Below are 20,503 nucleotides of genomic sequence, written 5' to 3' on the forward strand. Positions count from 1 at the left end.
AAGCTGAGCTGGAAGGAATGTTTTACCTAGAAACTATGGGAATAAAAAGCAAACACGAGCCCTGTGCACCCCTCACTGGCTCAAGCCTTCAATTAAGTAAATGTGGAAACGTGACCCCAGAACTGCACAGCAAGGCCCCTCAGCCATGCCCCCTCCAGGAAGCAGGCGCCATCCCTAAGCTCAAGTTCAGACGAGCTCCCTGTGCTCAGAGCTCAGGCCAGTCAGGGGGTGTGTGTTAAGTGTACCCAAGCCACTGAACGGCTAAGCTAGCCCCCAGAAGGGAGCCACTCAGTGCCAAGTACCCCAGCTTCAAGGCCAGAAGGAGCAACCATGTGCCTTTCTCTACACTGCCTCCCACAAACCCGCCAGCTGGGGCCTGCCAGCCAGCCCTGCTAGGGCAGAAGGACACTCTCATCCCCAGCAGAGCCTAGGGGCAAGGCATCAGGGGACCCACACATCGCAATAAGAAAACATTAGGCCATCACTTGCTGGTCTCTTGCCACTTTATTAGCTGTATCTTCTAACATCCCCAGAGCAATTCCCCTAAAGACACAGCAACCTGCCTTGGCCACAATGACACGATGGGGCCAGACTGGGAACCTAGGTCCGCTCAGCTCCTGAGCTGCACTATGGGCGCCCTTGCCTTTTGCTGCCCCAGGAAGGACACCCCACCCTTGCTCCTATTCCCCAGTCTCCTAGAAATCACGGAGCATGGAGAATCACAGAGCCATGGGAAACGCCACAAGCACCTGGGGTTCTGGACAGCACCATCTACCTCCCTCCAAGTAGCATTCCTGGTAGAAATGTCAGCCAGGCACTCTGGCAGGTTGGCGCCCTGGCCAGGCATCCACAGGGGAACCACGCTGTGGCCCAGACCTCTTGATATGTAGGAACCGTGGCCTAGAGAGACAGGGACAAGTGGCCAGTTACTACCTGGGCCCTGCGGAATGAGCAGGGAGTGGGAAGCACACACTTGCGCCACAGCCAGAGCTGTGATGGTCAGCGTGGAAAGACCAGCATGGCTGGTCCATGGGGGCTGGGGAGAGGGCTGAGTCTCACCTCCCACAGAAGTCCCTGCGCACAGCCACGAGATGAAGGGACAGGTCAGGCTGGCTCTGAAGCCAGCTGCCAACGAGCTCTGGGTGTTGTGGGTCCACTTCCAAGAAGACGCTTCTATGAGAGGGAGAAATGGGTCAGCCCAGTTGGGCAAGGCTGGACCTGCACTTCTGGGTTGCCCGAGCTGGGAGGGGTGACGGCCAAAGCAGGCCCAGTACACATCAGGGGGGAAGGCTGTGGAGATCAGACCCGGGAGACACCCCCTCCATACCCAGAGTCCTTCAGGAGCTGAGGAGCCAGGGCCAGGATGTGGGTAATGATGTCCATGCCCTCCTCACCACCATCCAGGGCTACTGGGTCTTCATATCTGAAGAGGAAAACAGTGGGAGGTGAGGGCCTGGGATGAGGTATCTAGAAAGTACAGAGAAGCTGACCAGGGCTTCCATAAAGAGGGCTCTGTGGAACTTATATTCTGGGTTCAAAGTCTGAGGTCCCAGAGAGAGGGCCCCAAATGGTGGCAGCTCCAATGACCCCCTCCACAGGCGCCCCCCTCCACAGGCACCCCCCAAATGGAGCAGTGCTGGGCATGCTCAGCGAATCCCATTGACTGACTATCCTAAGGGCATGAAGGTCTCCCCACAACGATGTTCTTATTTTTGGCCTGGGGAAGCCAAGAGCTGGCACTAATCACTCCTAAGAGTCAGGAGGTGGGAAGCCAGCCAGCACCCTGACACACATTACCATGGCCTCCTCCAGAGGCTCCTGGGTGACCCTGGTCTCAGCCCCTGTTTGAGAGCAGGATGGCTCAGCGAAAAGCCTGGAGTAGGGTCATAGTCCCAGTTTTCCAGCTAAGCCCCCAAACATCCTTGGACAAGTCACCTTCTGTCTCTAGGCCTCAGTCTTCTGCAAAATGGTGCATCCATCCGAGCACCTTCCAAGTATTGTATGCTGTTGTCTGAGATCTTAGTCATCACCGAGTCCACCCCCGGCCCGGCAAAGCTCCACCAGTCCCCTTTCAGAGGCAGGAAACCGAGGCTCAGAGAGGTTCAGTGGTCTTAAGTGGGAAGGCAGGTGCTGAACCCAAGTAGGTCTGTGGGTTCCAGAGTGAAGCTCTCTTTCAATACTACTGCTCCTTTCAGCCCCCCAACCTCCACATCCCTCCCAACGTGGTCCTCCATGGCAGACCCACTCCACTAGGCCTCAGGCCTGGCCTCCCTGGTCTACGCCACACCTGAGGATCTCAGGAGCCAGCTTCTCCATGTCCTGGTGGAAGACGTAGGGAGGGTTGCTGATGACCAGGTCCACAGGGCCCCAGGGTAGAAGGTGTGCCCAGCTCTCCACTGTGGTCAAAGGGAACACACGGCAGAGAATGGGAGGTGAAAGGTGGAAGCTCCACACACTGCTGTGACCCTTGGGCAATCCCTCTTCCCAAGTCACATATCTTGGGCTTACCCCACGTCACATATCTTGCCCCTATCTCTGGATCTGATAAACTAGACTTGCAGATTAGGGCCCTGGGACCCCGGCCGGCAGCCTGGGTGGGAGTGTATATGCTCTGACATGGCCTGGAGTGTCCCTGACTTCTCTCTTTCCTGTTAAAAACTTCCCCAATAAGCAATACTGTTTAAGTGCCACTTTCAGGCAGCTGTCTCTGACTACCTGGCCAAGCAAGAGCCTCTGCTCTCTGCAGCCCCACTTGTCCTGCCACACTCTGCCTCAAAACCAACACAGACTGAGTATATGGAGCGCAGGCCTGGCCTGTGTCAGCTGACTTCTAGCGGCTCTGTTTACTGGCCCCATCCTGTGTGAGGTGTCAGGCTCCATGGAGACAGTACATGAAGCTCAAGGATCCTGTGGGGACGTGATGGAATCTGAAATGGAGCCAGAACTCCCAGGACTCTCTGTATGGGCCAGGCAGACACTCAAGTATTTTGGTCCCCAGGCTTTCTCTAGAGCTTCTGCTTATCTCTTGACAGCAGCAAGCCCTAATTAAACTCATTCACTATGGAGGATACGAAAGGTAAAAAAGATCCTGTGGTTGGTTCCTTCATGGGTGAGGTCAGCCCAGGAGGCAAAGGGGACTTGCCTATCCTCAGCAAGGGTTAGTCTGAGATTGTGTGTGTGGGTGTGAATGAATGTTGGAGAAACCCTCCCTCCATCTCTGTAGAGTGCCTCATCCACCCAGCAGCACCTGGACCCAGGAGCTCCACCCAGGGAAGATGAGTGGGAAAGGTACCTAAGGTCACATCGAAGGGGACGATCTGAATCCTGTCCTGCAACCGAAGCCTGGAGAGATAGGAAGGTAAAGCTGAGCATGGCGGGTGGGGACAGACTCCCAAAGTCTTGGGAGGTTAAACCCTTCTTGGACCAGCAAGAAACCTGGTGTCCACGGTCCATTTGTAACCCTGTGGGACCTACACCAGGCCACCCCCACTGCCTCCTCCTTCTTGGGTGTGAAGTTCAGTGGGTTTGATACCTAGACAGGGGTTGAGATCAGGCCCTAAAATCTGACTCCCCCACCTTGACCCTCTGCCCTCAAGCCCACCTACCTCTGAGCATTCTCATGGGTTAGGCAGACGGCGGCTTCTTCCTTATCCACAGCAGTGACTCGGCTCTGCCCAAAGAACAAGGGTACATGGGAGGCAGGATGTTCGGAGAGGCCAGGCCTAGGGACCAGGGCCCTCCTCCAACCCTCTACTAGAAGAGGAAGGTAATGCTCAATAGCTTTTCCCTCTCTGCGGCCAGAGTCTGGCCAGAGGGAAGGGCACAGGACTTAGAGGCTGTGACCATGTGAACTGGGGCAGCTGTCTTCCTCCTACTTCCCGTTATTTTCCCCTAAGTGCTTCTGACAGAGAGAGGCGGAAGAGGGATCAGCAGGAAGGGCAGCGAGTGCCAGTCATCTACCCATGCACAGGGGGCTCACCTGGGGAAGCCTGCTCAGCAGGCTGAGGGAGATGGCTCCTGATCCACAGCCCACCTCCAAGATGAGGGGGCCGCCTTCAGCTCCCACCACGCGGGGTCCTTGGGTCACCTCCTCCAGCACCCATTCAACCAGCTCCTGCAAGGCAGACAGATCTCAGAGTTGGTGCTGATCTGCCCCTGTGTGACTGGAGGAAGGGGATGACCAAAGCCAGACTGAACTTCATGTTAGCTGGGGCTACGGGCAGGTCACTGTCTGTCTATGTCTCTGCTTCCCTGTCTGTAAATATGACCATAACTAAGGATAACACACCCCACTGGGGACAAATGGAGATTAAACAGAAGCACATTCATGAAGCATTGATCCCATGCATGGTACACAGTAGGTGTTGTTAGCCCCAGCTAATCCCTTCACAGATAGCCTCTTGTTTTGTGCTCATACTAAAGTTAGGAATCACACCTGATGGTCCCTGGCCACCCACTCTGTGCCTGGCCCTGCTTCTAGAATGTTCCCTGTATTAATCTGTTAATTAAACCCTACTGAGGCAAGTGAGGCCCAGGGGTCAAGGTCTCACCAGGAGGCTGGCCTATAGCTCATGATGGCCAACAATCAGGGGCCAATGTGTCCCCAGCTTCCTCACAGCCTCCCCAGAGAGGCCCCAAGGTCAAAGGGACAGGGAATTCCCTCTAGGAGGGCCGGAGGTGGGGGGTGATACATCCTTACCTGAGCCCCGTATCTGAAGGGGGCTGTGGCATACACAGGGCATGGGATAAGTGGGAATGGCAGAGTTGGAGGTTTCTAACTATACTGTACCTGCCTTGGTGGCAGGGCAACATTTTCAGACACTGTCACTCTAGAAACTAGTTTCAAGTCTCACTCACCTATCTGCCACCTGCAGACTGTGCATGGAAGCCAATATAGCGTGAAGGTGAGGGTGAAGGGCCGCTACTGCCCACTGGCCCAAATGTTTCTGAATAGCAATAGAGTGGGTGCTCAAGGAGCCAGGCGTGGAGCAGGGGAAGGGCAGTACGGTCCCTTCTCAAAGGGACCTGCCCTCTGGAAGAGGGCTGAAGAGGGTCCCCTGGGGGCTGAGGACTCCTGGGGTTCCAGGCAGGGTTGGCTCAGGGAATGAGGGGAGGGGTCAGGAAGTGGGTGTTTCTCATATGAAAGAGAGCCACTTCCTCTGGGCTCTCTCTCCCATGACTTTCCTCACTATGGTCCTAGGTCTAGGATGGGGTGTGCTTCTCCGAGCACCATGCTGAAGGCTCCATGATGCAAAGCCCAGGGGTTATCCCATCACAGTGTGTCCCACTCAGCAGGACCTGGGTGCCAGGAGCACCCACACTGGCATTACATTCTTGATGGGGCAGCCCCAGGAAGAGGGCATTGCCTCCTGTAAGCTAATCACAGACAGCGCATTGAGCCTCCCACACTCCTGTACCAGGCACCACTGGAGAACTGGAGAACTGGAGTGCTGGCAGCAAGCTGGGGCCGCAGCACTGGGGCCAGCACAGAGCCAGCAGTCTAGGGCTGTGGCCGGGAACCTGCGGTCTTAGTGGTGAGATCAAGTACTGAGCAGCCAGTCGGACAGATGAAACTTGTCAGGAGCGTGAACGTCTCTTGATTTCCGGGCCACAGACTTACCCTGGCTGGAGAATGACCCCTTAGTCAACCACACTGGCCAGCCACCTCACAGAGACACCCTGACCTCAGAAACACACACATGTGTGAATGGCTACCCTGGGCAAGGTATGAATCTGAGAGACTGGGCCACCAGTGGCCCTCTGCCTCTCTCACACTCCAGACCATGGAGGGATCATTTTGGCTATAGAACCACCTGAGGCACAGTGGGCAGGGGTGGAGATCACTCTTAACAGGTTCAGAAACTCTTTTCCTCACCTAGAAAAGTGCCTCCTCATCTGAGAGTTGGTGGCTCCTTGGAAGAACTGAAAATCGAGCTGGTCACAGGCCCAGGGCACCTTTTCCAGATGAACAAGGGAAGAATCCAAGAACATAGCAGGACAGGAGCAGAGGGGAATGTGGGAAGGAGGCAAAGAGCATGCAGCTGTCAGTTCTGCCTGCAGCCACTGCCTCCACAGGACTCCAGAGCCCTCAAGAGGTTAGCCCAAGGCCTCAGCAGGACCTGGGTGCCAGGAGCACCCACACTGGCATTACATTCTTGATGGGGCAGCCCCAGGAAGAGGGCATTGCCTCCTGTAAGCTAATCACAGACAGCGCATTGAGCCTCCCACACTCCACCAAGCTGGACAAGAACAGTTCACGCTTCCAGCCTTGGGTTTCCTACTGTACACACCACCAGGTTGGGGACTGCAGCACCTCCCCACCCCCAGGGAAAACCCAACTGGTCAGGCCACATGCCGCCTACAACTCTGCATTTCAGAATTCTGCACCCATCATCAGAAACCACCCTTCAATGGATGGAGAGAACACAAGCACCACGGTCCCTCCCGTGCACTCATTCTCCCCACTCCCCGCCACAGGCCACGTCCTCTCAAGTTCTTGGTAAGGCACCCCCTGATGCGGCTTTACACTGGGGCAACCTGGCAAGTTCTGAGAAATGTGTGTACAGTGAGGCAAGGACCTGGCCTCCCCACCGCAGCCTCCCTCCTCTCCCCCACCTCCCCCACTCTTGACAACAGAGCCGCTCTCCTGGCCCAGATCCACCCAGGAAAAGGCGGGGGTGTGCCCACATGGGAACTGGAAGTCCACACCCAACACTCAGAACCCTGAAACATGCAGTTGGTGTCAGGTCAGCTCTGAAGGGACTCAAAGGTCATCGTGGTAGCTTCCTTCCAATGCCCTGACTCTGGGCAGCCTCAGGGGATGGTGACTTCCTGGCCAGATGGTGCACACTTGGAGGAACGACAGATTGGCCCCCCTCAAAGCCTACAGGTAGCAGGCCCATCCTGCTCTGGCTCTGCACCCACCCCAGCTCATCCAGTCCCAGATGGGGCAGTCTCTGTGAGGGAAGGGGCCCTGACCCAGGAGACAGGAGGTCCAAGTGCTGCCTCACACCCCCTGTCTGGGCAGCCCTGTGACCTCAGCAAGGTCTCAGACTCCCTGTTGTCCCTGCCCTGACACTGGGCGGTAAGGTGAGGACCTGGCCTCCCAGCCACATGATGTAGAGGGCAGTGGGGTCAGAGGGTTTCTTGGCAAGGAGGGAGGCTAGGAAAGTGAGGAGGGGCTCTGGGTCCCTGGCTGAGCAGGTGATTGAGGTCTGATCTTCCCCAGAAATGGGTGTGCCTTTTCTCAGAACCTGGTGCCCTCTGACTTGCCTATCAGCCTCCACTGTCCTACCCTGCCACCTGTTCTGCTCTCTCTGGCTCCCAGCTCTGACACCTACAAGGTCGGGGAAAGCCCAAGACCCTAGAAAGCATTTCTCCCAGGATCAAGGTGCCTCACCTACAGAAAGCATGTTGGGACCACACACTCCTCAGTCCTAGTAAACTGAGAAACACAGGCAGTAATCTGACTAGAAAGTGGATGGAAAAGGTAAAAGGATCCAAAAAATTCCCTGGTCTGGAGGCCCAACCCTCTCATCATCTGGGTCCAGAGCGGGCAGGTGGTAAGCTCCCTGAGGTCACAAAGCTGCCCCAGGCTTCTAGGTGTTCAGCGGGAGCCCTCTTCACTTCACCCTGCCTCCTGAGGAAGAGGAGGCACTTGTTTCCCACGGGTTTGGTTGGCTATTGGGCCCACGGGACAGCTCCTAGGGAAATGACAGGAAGAGGCTGAGTACTTGGTGGGCAGCACTAGTTGGGCCATCGTGAGCCACTGACAGCCAAGGCCTGGGACAGTGGCCCGGGAAGTGATGACAGTCAAGGAGGCCAGCAAGAGACCTCTTTCCTCTTGGCCCCACCTATCCAGCCAGCCAGGAAGAGCGCTGTCTCTAAAAGATAGCAATAACGGGGCCCCAGCGCCCCCTGGTGGAAGTCTGGGACAAGACAGGCAGCCTGAACCCCTTCATCCCATCCTGTCTAGTCCAGCGGGCACACCTACCTCCGTTTCTGGCCTAGGGATGAAAACTGGGGGCGCCATCTTCAGATTGAGACCCTGAAAGTCCCATTCACCAAGGATGTACTGCACAGGCATCCTGAAGAGGGGGAAAAAGGTGATCATCAGTGCCAGCAAATGAACCAACGGGGCCATGTCTCGGGCGGGATACCACTGTGGCCAATGGTGTTGGGTAGGGTCACACCTCTGTGCCCTGGAACTCCTAACCAAGCCCATTCCTCCCTGTCTTCTTTCTATTTACTACCATGACCCCTCTCTCATCACTCTTATCCCAATACCTTCTGAGTCCTTGGACACTTTCTTCCTCCTTGACCATGAACTAGGTGGGGCTGGAGGAAGCTGGACCCTGCTCCCCACACAGGTTTGGTCCATGGTGCTCACCTTTGCAAACGGTAGCTACTCAGCTCCTGGATACACTGTAGCTGCCAAGGGGTCAGGGGCTGGGTCCAAAGTCCTGGCCTCAGGCTCTGAAACTGACCCATAGAGAACATGAGTGGCTGGCTCCCCTGACCCGGGTTTTTTTCGTTGATGATGCTGCTGGGTCCAACACTGGCCACCCTGGTCATCCCTGAAGCCCTAGTGCCTGACACACACTGTAATAGTTCCTTGGATGGAGACTTAAGTATTTGCCTAAGACATTCCTTCAGAAAAATCCCATCATTTTCAGCTCAGCACTCTCAGAGGAGTGGAAAAGGCTGGATGTCCCTTCCCCGGGGCCTCCCTCCCCCCACTTCCTGCCCTCCTAGCAACACTGCACTTAACTGTTTTGGCTCCAAGGACATGAGCCACGATGTACTCACTGGATTCCCGGGCCTCAGGGATGCCCTTTTCCTCAAAGACCGCTGCCCAGTGGTTGACCACTTCGGTGGCACTCAACAACCCAGCCGGAGGCTGATGGGGTTGCCACGAGCTGAAGGAGCAGCCCCAAATGCCTCTCCTCCACCCAGGGCCAAAGAGGAGGGCCCTCAGCATTCTGCCCCAATGCTCCACGTCTCAGGGAAAGGATCCCTTGAGTACTTCCCCGAGGTGCCCAGGTCTTCTTGTGATGTCACTGCTGAGGATGGTGACTGGCCTCAGCTAGACGGAGATGGAGCGGTCACAGGCTCTGGGTCTTCAGCATGGCTGGTCTTCAGACGCGGCTGCCCTGGAATAGGGAAGGAGAACCAGGACAGCAGCTGAGCCTTGCAGGACTCATTCTTCTCTGACCTGTTGCCTGTGAGAGGGCATGCTTTGCTGTTCCCTCTCTGACTCCATTTTATACCCTCACCCATCTACTTGAGTTTTCTTGCCTTGGTCAGTGACATTTTCTTCAGGTCTTTGGCTCACGTGATCTGAATCCATGGTTCAGTCCCTGATAATAAATGGACTGGCAGGCTTGGGGTTTGGAAAGATCTATTTGACTCAGAGAGTGTGATCTTGGGAAAGTCACTATTTCTGAGTTTTAGTTTCCTCCTCCATACAACAGAGGAAAGAAATAACACAAACTCCCTGGTGAGCAGTGCGTCAGTCAATGAATGTCTAGGGCCTGGGAGGCATCTCAACACACAGAGGGAGTCAACGTTACATGCTCTTAACTAGTATTACTAGGTGAGAAGACTGCTTTTGCTTGGGAGTTTTGCTTTCAACATTTAGCATGTACTGTCATTGATTTGTGGGCTTCCCAGGTGGAGCTAGTGGTAAAGAACCTGCCTGTCAATGTTGGAGATGTATGCAGCGCAGATCGGAACCCTGGGTTGGGAAGATTCCCCCGGAGGAGTGCATGGCAGCCCACTCCAGTATTCTTGCCTGGAGAATCCCATCAACAGAGGAGCCTGGCATTTAACAGTCCACAGGGTCACAAAGAGTCGGATACAAAGCGACTTAGCACACCTACACATTATTGATTTGTATGCTGAAAATCACCCCTCCACCCAATTTAACCCATGGTCCTAAACACCAGCATAAACTGCCAACTAAAAATCTGACAATTTGTTGGACTTCACCGGTGGTCCAGTGGTTGGGAATCCGCCAGCCAATGCAGGGGACACAAGCTCAATCCCTGGTCAGGGAAGATCTCTCATGCCATGGGCCAACTAAGCCAATGAACCACAACTACTGAAAACCGCACGCCCTAGAGCCTGTGCTCTGCAACGAAAGAAGCCACCACAATGAGAAGCCCCCGCATTGCATCAAGAGAAAGCCTGAGTGCAACAAGGAAGACCCAAGACCCAGCGCAAACAAAAATAAAGACACAAATAAATACCTTTTAGATGACAATTTTTGTTAACTTTACATTAAAATTATCACAAACACATTAAGCTGAGGATTTCAAATCAGTGGTCTCCTTTCCTCTTACAAGGACCTGGCTTCAAACTAGCCTTTATTAAACAACTGTTCGGTGCCGCTCTTCAGAGACAAGCAGGAAGGAAAACAAGACTCCGAGACGGGAAGCAACCTGCCCAAAGTCACTCAGCTAGTAACTGTTCCAGGCAAGACACAAAACCTTCGGACTCCGGAGGCAGCTCTTACTACCAGAGCGCTGGCCAAGTAGTAGCCGAGGTCTGAAGTCGGGCGCAGCTTCTTCCTCTCGGCAAGACTGCCTCTAACCAAGCCTGTTTCTCCATCTGTACAACGGGGCCACAGACTTTCTGAGGAAGGCTACCAGAACTCTGAAGAACTCGAGGTCTCGAGGGTGTTCCTCATACCTTTCTAATAGGCTACTCCACTCTCCCGCCACCCTGAAGAAACTGCCGCGGGTTCGGCTCCCGGATGTGCATAACCCGGATGTGAGCGCCCCCGAGAGGCTCTGCTTCCGGGGTTGGTTCATCTGAGAAAGGGCTCGGGCGGATTCCGTTGACCAGCTCCAGGGTTCCTAGAACCGCTGGGTTGCACCTCGGACGCCCCTGCGGGCCAGTGGCGGGGGGTTGGGGGGTGGGGTGGGTATGAACGCCTTGCACACTACTTCCGCAGGCCCACGGTGGGAAAGGGTGGCGTTGTGTTAGGGTTGCTCCTCAGACAGTCTTCCTGAAGGTCGCAGCAGGAATACGGCTCTAGCCTGCGGTGACTGGTACCGAGTCCGGAGATGTGTAGGCCACCCGAAAGGAGGCGTGTCATCAGCTGCCAGGACTCCAAGGGATCGGGCGCTATGCGCAGGGGCGTGGCCTAACATAGACTATGTAAGGGTAGAGCGGCACGTGGGCGTAGCCCAGTGTTGGGGGCGGGCACTAATTTGAGGCGTGGCACCCAGTGTTCAGGACCTGGACAGGACCAGTGTCCAGGACCAGGTGGCGACTGGACCCCAAGATCGCTCTTGACCCTCTAGCCCCTGTTTTAGGGTTTGGAGCAGGCAGCTCTAAATTGGAAGTATTAGTAGACCAGGGTTTGAATCCGACTCGTCGGGGGGCTTTGTCCAGGTCGTCTGTGTGCGCCTCAGTTGCTCCTATAAAATTCATGGCAGGGTCTCTCAAGTGTGGCCTGCCAATGCCACTTCCCCCCGCCCTGGAGTCTATTGTTACCTAGATCACTGTTGACTAAACTACTGTTAAACATTCAGTTTCCGAGGCTCCGTCCCAGACCCGGGGATCTGTATTTGTAACAAGCTATTAACAAGTGATCCCCATAAGTTCCTCTGAAAACCTGAGAATTAGAAAGTATTTGAAATCTCACTCTAGAGGTGATCGCGCTCTGGATGGAGGGGTATACGTAGGTTTTCCTGGGTGCAGGTGCCCAATAATGCCTCTCCAATAATAATACCGTTCCATCTCCCTATTTCTCTGAAAGATGCCTCATTTCTAGCCAGAGGTGGGTATCATTTACCAACAGCCCTCACACCAGAGCCCATCTGAGCAGGAAGCTAAGAGCCAGGGAGGAGACGTGTCTTGCTCTAGTTCACCAAGCTAGTGGAGCGTCCAGCCAGAGTTCAACGCTGGCTCAAGGACTCCTAGTTTAGTGCTCTCCCCAAACCTATGCCCACCTGCATTCGGGGAGCGCGAGTCTGTCCTGGTGGAGATGAAGCCCGGGCTAGCCGGTGGCCAGAGTTCTGCCCTTAAGAAAGGCCTGGCCGCCCACAGTCCCCCGCGCAATTCTACTTGGGCCACGGAAGATGAGCAGTGGTCTGCTAGAGTTGCGACCCGGCTCCCGCTCTCGCTGGGGGCAGAGCCAGATCTGAGCGGCAGGCCAGCGGACCAATGCAGAGCCGGCTCTGGGCCTGACAGCCAATCCGGGGACGGGGGAGCAGGGCTGGCAGGGACGAGAATAGCTGAAGCAACGCGGAGACGCCAGGCTGCTGGCCTCAGCCCCACCCCCGCGGTGGGTCCCGGCCCGGCCTGTCGGTGTTCAGGCTGGCAGAGCAAGCGCTAGGCTGTGGGCGGTGCGACGTCACAGGCACAGCCCAAGAGGTCCACCCAGGGAGGGCGGACCTCTGGTCGGACCCGCCGCCCCCTGCCCTAGGACCTGGGGGGTCCACCCCCAACCTTGCCCCCGCCTCCTGCCGGTCGCCACCACCCTTAACCTCTCCGGCTGAGCTCGGCGCCCCAGAGAGGATTAAGTAAGTGCTGAGGTCGCCGCTTCTGTGCAAGAATGGAGGAATCAGAGGGGCGAAGGTGGGGATGGGGATTGGAGTAGCGAGGAATGATGAACCTGGTGGAGAACGGTATGTGGGTTCTCGGACGTCGTAGCGCCCAACCCTTTTCCTCCCCGATTCCGTTTCTTGCCCTTTGGAACATGAGGCAGTCCTGAACAGTGATGAGCAGGGCCCTTTCTCTCCTTTGGAAGGAAGAATAAACAGAGCCCCAGAGCAAGTGTTAAGGGTCTGGCCCAAGGTCACATCTCGGGGTCAGTGGCAGAACCAAGAAAGAACCTGGGACTCCTGACAAGCCCAGCCTTCCTAGAGGCAGAGGACAGAGCGGAGATGAGCCTCTCCCATCCCATGTTTCTGTGCCAGCCTTGCCCCTTCCTAAGGGGCCGTCCTGGGTGTGTGCCCACCTCACACACACCCATGCACCCACACAAGGAGGCATCCCACATATACCCATGAGCTAGCGCACAGCGTGTGTATGCAGCCATGATCTGCATTGCTCCTCTCTGTAGGCCTGCGCTTCTGCAGTTTGGCTGGGACTTCTTTCCACTCGGTCTTATCCAGAGCCTTTTGGCCTGGGAAGGCCAAAGTCACAGCCTGGACTGGGCATATTACCCACCCTGTGCTCCCAAGGGAGGAGGGATGGGTAGGAGAAGTCATCTCAGAATGGGAGCTCCATTCTTACCTCTGAAGATTCGCTCTCCTTGACTGTCTCCTGGTCCCTGGCAGCCTCTGGCTCCCCTGTAGGGGTCCAGGGACCCAAGAACCTACAGAGAAAGCCCATCAGAGGCCCTGAATGTAGCCTTTTTCTCCTTCTTGTCTTCTGGCCTTGCCACACCTGTCCCTGCCCTCCCTCCAAGCACGGGCTGGACGACACACAGCAGAGTGGGTGCAGGGGCTTCTGTGGCCCCCCTTTCCCAAATGGAGTGGCCAGAGGGAGACGAGCTAACAGTTACTAGGTGCTTACTGTGGATAAGGGTTGTACTGAGCTAAGTCATTTCTAGGGACTACTTCATTTGATATGTCAGTGACCCTCTCACCCTTTCTGTGAGGGAGGTGCCCTTAATGCCCCCAGCTTAGACTCAGGGAAACTGAGACAGGGAGAAGTGGTTGACTTGCCTAGGGTCACTCAATTAAGTGGCTGAACCAGAATTCATAGATGGGCCTGTCTGATCATTGTGCAAGGAAAAAGCTGCAGTATTTTTTTTTTCTTTTTCCTCCAAGCAGGAGGTGAGGGATGGGGGCTGGGGCACAGGCAGGATGTAAGAAGATGAAGAGCGTGGGGAATAGCGGCTGGGGATGGGAAGTGGACTTTTTCTTTCAAACCTCCCCATTACCTTTCACATCTTCTGAGTATGATCGCTGTGATAATCTTACCCACAAAGAGGGGGCAGGGCTTCATTTTCATGTCCCTAAATGCACATGGGATCTATAGTATATGAAGCACATATCCTGATGGTCCCTGAACTTTCCCTTGCCCTCAAACTTTGATTTCCCCTGTGCCTTCAGAACTTAGGGGGATTTCATCTCACCAGAGTCCCATCCTCAGCCTCATGTTTTGTTTTTTTTTTTTCTTTCCAGCACCCACGGAGCTCCCTTTCAAGGACGTGGCCCCCTGTATGGGTAGTGGGGGCTGCAGGCTGGGACACCCCCGATGTGAGTGAGTGGGCAGGTTGGCTGACCACAAGCAGTCTCTCAGCATCAGCATGGACTCCAGGATCCCATCTGCTCGGGGCTGGATCAGCAGCCGCCCACCCACCTCTGAGTCTGACCTGGAGCCTGCCACAGACGGGCCAGCTTCTGAGACCACCACCCTCAGCCCAGAAGCCACCAGCTTTAATGACACCAGAATCCCTGACGTGGCTGGTGGCACCACCGGCGTGGGCACAATGCTTCTGTCCTTTGGGATCATCACCGTCATCGGCCTGACTGTGGCCATGGTGAGAGCTGGGGCAGGCTGGGGCTGGCCCATGTGGCCGTCACTTGGCAGAAGGGTGATCAGCAGTTAGATTTTAGAGAATCTATTCAGAACACAATGGTCTGTTAGTGATAGTACAGTCCTTTCCTTTCCCAGGGATTTGTTTATATGGGGGCCCAGAGACCAGAGAGGCTGCCTCCAATCGGAAGAAAAAGAAAAGGTTCTGAGGAATACATGGCCTTTTGAGCTGGGTCGTGAAGGCCATGTAGGAGTTGGGGCGGAGAGTGTTTCAGATGGAGGGTCTTGATGGGCAGAAGTGTGGAAGCAGACAGCAGGCTCTGTGAGCAACGAGCAGGACAGTGAAGCAAATGAGCGTGGGGGCCTTACAGGAGTAGAGGCCAGAAGATAATTGGGAAAGATCATGGGCTGCAGAGTCTGGATAGGATGCTTGGGGCACAGCAGCCTGCTGGCAGTGTTCATTCATTCACTTGGCAATTATTTCATGGGTACCTGCCCTGGATCAAGCCTTCAGGACCCCAGGGATGAGGGACAAAATATCCTGCAGTTCTTACAGGGAGTGAGAGATAGATACTACCAAAGTGCCAAGGGTAGCCCATACGGACTGGCTTGGGGAATTGGGTGGGGGTTTGGGGCTTCCTAGGCTGGGTGGTCAGGGACAGCCGAGGAGGCAACATCACGGCTGAGACCTCACAATGGAGACCTGGCCCCAGTGTCACAGGAGGGGCAGAGTTGGACAGGAATCAGGGGAGAGGTAAGCTGGGCTGAGGCTCCAGGTGTCCCCCTGAGAGTGGATACAATGCCTCCAGATCTGAGATCTACCGCTGAAGACGTGGTCTCTCCCTCGGGAATTCCCTCTGGTCCAGTGGTTAGGACTCGGTGCTTTCACTGCCGTGGTCTCGGGTTCAGTCCCTGGTTGGGAACTAAGATCCTGCAGCCAAAAAAAAAAAAAAAGACATGGACTCTCTCCTTAAGATGATGCATGGACACTCAGAATGTCACCAAGGGAGATTGCGTAAGCTGAGACCTGGAAGGGTGGGGATGCACCGTAGGTCCCCCAGCAGACCCAGCAATGGTGGCATTCAGCCTGCTGCCCTTCACGGCCTCTGACAGCCGGCCTGAGACCTCGGAGCATGTTGCTCTGACAAACAGGGCTGTGGCTGGTCCATCATGGCTGGAGCGGCTGGTAAACCATGGTCACCATATGGGCCCCACAGGCTCCGGATCGCTGCCAGGGAGCAACTGCTGTCCAGCAGGCAGGGCCAGGACACAGTACACAGAGCGAGGCCGGGGCTCGCACAGCCTTCTGGGCCAGGGGCAAGGCAGAAGGCCAATGTTTGGCTCTCACGTGGTGGCTAAACAGGCAGAGCCACTGGAACCTCAGGGATAAAGCAGGGGATAGACCCAAAGATTTCATCGTGGGAACTTGGAAAGACTTCCTTACTCTTCATTCTGGAGGCACATTCAGAGGGCCAGGGTGTATGGCTTTATGTCCCAAAGCAGAAAGATAGGGAGCATATGGGGGAAAGGCAGTGGAGGGCAGGAAACAGCTCCTGGGCCAGGGACAGGTCCAGAGAGGTTCCTTGAGTACTAGGGAATCTGCCCTCATGCCATCCGTGAGCCAGGCCATGCTGTGTGCAAGGAGGAGCAAATCAGTGCCAGGCAGTGTGCCTCACATCATAGGAGCAGTGCTGGAGGGCTTCCTGGAAGAGGTGGGGCTGCAGCTCGACAGTGAAGGGTGGGAAAGATTTGGAGAGGAAGGTGTGTTGGGGGAAGGTGTTATTATTTGGGGCAGAAGGAGCAGCAAGGATGAAGGGTGCAGATTGGTTCTAGCGTCTCTTGAAGATCCTTATGTATCTCAGGCCATGGGGCAGGGCAAGGAGTGCAGACCACTGGGGCTGGAGCTGCTGGTTCAGGGCAGGCGGGGGCTGGGCCAGAGACCTGGAACTCCTGTCGCCTCCCACCCACAGGAGAGCAAGGGGCCTGCTTACATCCTGGGGGTGGATGGGGGAGCAAGGGGCACCTCAGTTTCTTTCTGCCTTTGGGGTTCCCCAGGAATGAGCAGCAGGAGGAGCTCTGGGCCAGGCTGGAAACAAACCGGATTCAAGCTGTGAGTGAGCCGCCAAGAGTGTAGGAGCCACGGCGGATTTAGGACAGACTCTTGGAACAGGGCTTTCCCCCAGGTAGAAGTGGTCATGTTCCTGGGAGTCAAAAAACACCAGTTTAGGGATGAGCAAGATGGTTGGCAGAGGTCCTTGGGGTCCCTGCCCAGGTGGTCACCCATGTCTCACCCCCGTCCTCCCCTTCCTCCCCCAACTCCCCCTTCCTCCCCACTTCTTTCCTCCCCTCCTACCCCCTCCTCCCCTGCCCCTACTGCCCTATACCAGGCTTTCCTGCTCCAGCCAGGAGCTCTTGGGTCCTGGATGTTTTCTCAAGCTGCCCAGGCCTTTATTGCCAAGTTTATACAATGGTGGGGGAGGACCCAGGGGTCTTCTTAGGTTCCTGCAGCATCAAGGTTCAGGAGTTTGGTCTGGGCTGACGCCCGGGGGCTCAGGTCCTCCTCCTCAACCCCTTTCCACTGAGAACCATCAACCTCCCCGGAAACCCCAGGAACCCAGCCCAGAACCTTGCCCAGAGGCACTGCCCTGCGGAGTCTGGCCTCTGCCTGGCCCCTGTACTTTTTACCTATACATGCGGAAAAGTTTTGTGCCTGGGGACAGTTGAGAGGAGGGGGGTGTGCTGAAGTCCTCACCCCCCCCCCCCACACACACACTTCAGCCCTGAGGAGGCTGAGGCAGGTACTGGCTGGAGCCACTGTCAGTATTGGCAGGGTGGACCCGTGAGTCCCCAGGCCAGGCTTGACTGTGGTTTTCCCAGGCGGGGCTGCTCCCCACCTCTGAGTCCAGGCTCCGCAGCATCCTGTAAATGCCAAATGGGGTAGGAGGTAGGTGTCCCTGGTATGGGGTCACCGAGGACAGGGGTCCTAGAGGTCTCCCATTCGTCAGCCTCAGCGTGTCCCCGTCCCAAGGACTGCTGGATTAGTTAGGGCCTCCTTCCCTGGCCATCTGATGCTGCTCCCTCTCTTGCAGGTTTTGTACATCAGGAAGAAGAAGAGGTAACTCCCCAGCCGCCCCCAAGACTGAAGCCCGTGGGCTATGCTGGGCTGGACTCCAGGGACGCGGGTGGGGAAGGAGAGTCCTCCCCTCATGAGGGTCCCTCTCCTAGTCAGGGAGTCAGGGTCCCCCCTGCCCACTCAGGATTGGGGTACACCACTTTCCCTTGGGGAGGGCTGAGCCACCCTTGCTCTGCTGCCACTGACTCCCGTTTCCCCACCCCAGGCCCCCCAGAGGCTGTGGACCGCACAAGCCCCTGGCTTACCGGTCCCCATGGCCCCCACGGATGACAGCTCTGTGACCCTTGGCCCCATCTGGTCCCAGGAGTGGGTAACTCTCCCTCCCAGGCCACCCATCCGAGGGGCAGAGCCAGTACTGTATGCGCAGAAATGTCTTTCACTGAATCCCGGGGAAAAAAATTTTAGGACCATAAATAGGACTGTGTCAGTGGGTCCACAGGCAGGACCTGGAGGGCTGGTGGGAGGGGAAGGGCCTGCCCGGCCCCCAGCAGTCTCTGCCCCCACCCCCAGGCTGGAGAAGCTGCGCCACCAGCTCATGCCTATGTACAACTTCGACCCCACGGAGGAGCAGGACGAACTGGAGCAGGAGCTGCTGGAGCACGGGCGGGACGCTGCCTCCGTGCAGGCCGCCGCCGCTGGGCAGGCCGCGCAGGGCAAGGTGGGCGCCGGCCAGGCTCCTCCACCCAGCCCGCGGCCACTCATGGCTCTGCGCCCCCACCCTCCCTCCTTTCCCGGGCAGCTTCCTAACACCTGCCATGTGGTCAGGTGGCAGCTATATGGGCTTTGTCGGGTTGGATTAGAAACAGGAGACCTGGTCTCCCCCGACTGTGATGCCCGTTTGCATCCCTCCTAGCCTTGACCCCACAGATTGCTAAGGAATCTAGCCCCACAGAGGCAGCTTTGGGAGACTGGACTCAGGAAGAGTGGAGGCTGGGAGTCGGAGACCCTCTGGTTTGGCTACCAGTTCTGTATATCTGGATCAGGACTCACGCCCCCTTGGGATATTCAGAATATTGGGCTGAGAATCTCTGTCCACCCACCTCTTGGGACGACTGACCATTTGACAGTCGTTTGCTGTGCACCTCTCTTGTGTCAGCCCCTGTGCTGCAGCTTTGGGGCTTGGGGTACAGAGGTGAGCCCCCTCTGCTGGGAGAAGGCGGTACATGCGTAATTAATCCTGGGACCCCAGGGAAAGTGCTGCCTCTGGCTGAGAAGGCAAGTCGAGCTGGGGATGGTTGTCAGGAGGAGTCATGGGAGGAATCACTTGAGTCAGGTCATATTTCTTGGCTGAGCTTATGGGAGTGCATTCCAGGCAGAAGGCATAGTGGGTGCCAAGTGCAAGTAAGCAGCAGAGGGTGGAGGTGACTGGGTCAGAGAGGGCCTGGCCTCAGTCAAGGTCCCTGATGCCCTGACTGTCTCTGTGCAGACCACGCTCCCCTCTCAGGGCCCAGTGCAGAGGCCCAGTCGGCTGGTGTTCACTGATGTGGCCAATGCCATCCACGCGTGAGTAGCCCGGGGATGGGCCTGGACCTCTGATGAAGACATCCGCTGCAGTGCCCACAGAGCCACCCACTCCAAGATCACTAAGACCGACTCTCAGGACCTGCCCTGCCGAGGCCCCAGCTGTTCTGAGGACCCAGCTGCTGACTCTCCAGGCTCTAAAAGAGGCCTCCCCACTGCCCCTCAGCCAGGAGGAGGTCTGTCCATATGACGGGGATCCATGAGGTCTTCCAGCCACCCCTCCCCGTTGGCTGGCTATGGGCTGGGCCCAAGCTCGGAGGAGAGCTGAGGGGGAGGGGAGGCGGGGGAGCAGGTGCGGAGGGGTGCGGGGCCAGACCCACAGCGAGGCCTCCTGCATGCACATCACCGTGCCCACTTGCAGACACGCGCCTGAGCCAGCACAGGGGGCAGGATGGAGACCCCCGCATTGGCTCCACCCTCCCACCGACCCGCACCCCAAGGCGTGTAGAGGAACATCAAGCAGGCCACCCCCTCTCTGCCATCAGTGTCAGGGACTGGCGGGAGGGGGGAAGTCGAGCCAAGGGTCCAGTGCCCACCGCGTCTCTTCACTGGGCTCTACAAACCAGTAACCAGCTTCGGGAACAGCCCCCCTGTCTTTGTGTTTATTGGGGAACTAGGGTTGGGGGAGAGGCTAGTGGTTTGGGGGCAGTGGTCTCGGGCTGTGAGATCTGACTGCCTGAAACAGGGTGGGGATGGCCCCTTGCGGAACAGAAGAGACCTAGTCTGGGTTCTGATCACCTTTGGTCTGCCCACCCCCTGCCCCGCAGGAATTCTGCCAGTCTTGGGCATCTGGGTCAAGCCAGACCCCGAGAGCCGGGCGCGGCTCCGCAGGGCACGCATGCGCACATGAGCATGCCGGCGCACCCTTGTGCCCAGCCTCGCCGCTGTCCTCCGCTGGTTGGAGCGGACGCAAAGGCGGCAGGTACGAACGCTCTGTTGGGCAAATACCACCCTCAGGATGTGAGGGCCTAAGAGGCCTTCGTGGGGAAGGTTCTGGATTTATTTCCTCAGCTGGATGCTATAAATACGTTAGCATTGGAGCCAACTGGAGGGCTGCGGGTAATTTGGGATGCGCAGAAACTGTAATTTAACTCACAGCATCTCCATGTGAGAGCATTAAAGGTGTAATTAAGACGTTTACACAAAGAGAGTGTGAGCCTGTGACACTGAGGATATGAAACCCCAGCGCGGGTTGGGGTGGGGGGGCTGCGGGGTGAGGGACTGGGGAGGGAGGGTGTCACTTGGATCCTGGCCTTGAGGAGGCAGCCCGGCTGTCTTTCCTTGATCTATCCAGTGACATGCCTCTAGTGTTGAGTTCAAGGCTGTTCCGGGGCCTTGAACCTCAACTGT

At 56.6% G+C, this 20,503-nt stretch overlaps 2 protein-coding genes across 6 annotated transcripts; one reads left to right on the plus strand and one right to left on the minus strand.

The window, feature by feature from the left end:
* Positions 1-485: 485 nt before the first annotated feature.
* HEMK1 (HemK methyltransferase family member 1) lies at positions 486-11,097 on the minus strand. 4 transcript variants are annotated; one of them, XM_043886390.1, is made up of 11 exons: positions 10,693-11,097; positions 8,771-9,152; positions 8,390-8,481; positions 7,994-8,087; positions 3,980-4,114; positions 3,606-3,670; positions 3,293-3,342; positions 2,288-2,396; positions 1,328-1,423; positions 1,060-1,173; positions 486-900 (listed from the first exon to the last, which is right to left on the minus strand). In XM_043886390.1, exons 2-11 carry the CDS (start codon positions 8,978-8,980, stop codon positions 807-809), a joined length of 1,059 nt encoding a protein of 352 aa, XP_043742325.1. In that variant the 5' UTR covers positions 8,981-9,152; positions 10,693-11,097; the 3' UTR covers positions 486-806. The 4 variants fall into 4 exon arrangements, with proteins under 4 accessions (XP_043742325.1, XP_043742326.1, XP_043742328.1 ...); XM_043886391.1 differs by having other exon boundaries at positions 10,251-11,097; XM_043886393.1 differs by lacking the exon at positions 10,693-11,097 and having other exon boundaries at positions 8,809-8,950.
* Positions 11,098-12,244: 1,147 nt separating this feature from the next.
* C24H3orf18 (chromosome 24 C3orf18 homolog) lies at positions 12,245-20,288 on the plus strand. Of its 2 annotated transcripts, none has more exons than XM_043886626.1 (5): positions 12,245-12,638; positions 14,145-14,503; positions 17,589-17,614; positions 18,143-18,290; positions 19,059-20,288. In XM_043886626.1, the coding sequence occupies exons 2-5, from the start codon at positions 14,270-14,272 to the stop codon at positions 19,137-19,139; spliced, it is 489 nt and encodes a 162-aa protein (XP_043742561.1). In that variant the 5' UTR covers positions 12,245-12,638; positions 14,145-14,269; the 3' UTR covers positions 19,140-20,288. The 2 variants fall into 2 exon arrangements, with proteins under 2 accessions (XP_043742561.1, XP_043742560.1); XM_043886625.1 differs by having other exon boundaries at positions 12,245-12,533.
* Positions 20,289-20,503: the final 215 nt, after the last annotated feature.

The sequence above is a fragment of the Cervus elaphus genome, chromosome 24 (genome assembly GCF_910594005.1).
Source record: "Cervus elaphus chromosome 24, mCerEla1.1, whole genome shotgun sequence".
Lineage (NCBI taxonomy): Eukaryota > Metazoa > Chordata > Mammalia > Artiodactyla > Cervidae > Cervus > Cervus elaphus.

What these genes read in the sequence shown, in the direction of transcription:
- HEMK1 (XM_043886390.1), bottom strand. Translation starts at nt 8,980, where the DNA reads ATGCTGAGGGCCCTCCTCTTTGGCCCTGGGTGGAGGAGAGGCATTTGG. An exon ending in TCCCTAGGCCAGAAACGGAG is followed by an intron (nt 4,115 to 7,993) that starts GTAGGTGTGCCC and finishes TCTGCCTTGCAG; the next exon opens with GAGCTGGTTGAATGGGTGCT. An exon ending in CTGGCTCCTGAGATCCTCAG is followed by an intron (nt 1,424 to 2,287) that starts GTGTGGCGTAGA and finishes TTTCCTCTTCAG; the next exon opens with ATATGAAGACCCAGTAGCCC.
- C24H3orf18 (XM_043886626.1), top strand. Translation starts at nt 14,270, where the DNA reads ATGGACTCCAGGATCCCATCTGCTCGGGGCTGGATCAGCAGCCGCCCA. An exon ending in TACATCAGGAAGAAGAAGAG is followed by an intron (nt 17,615 to 18,142) that starts GTAACTCCCCAG and finishes CCCCACCCCCAG; the next exon opens with GCTGGAGAAGCTGCGCCACC. An exon ending in GGCAGGCCGCGCAGGGCAAG is followed by an intron (nt 18,291 to 19,058) that starts GTGGGCGCCGGC and finishes GTCTCTGTGCAG; the next exon opens with ACCACGCTCCCCTCTCAGGG.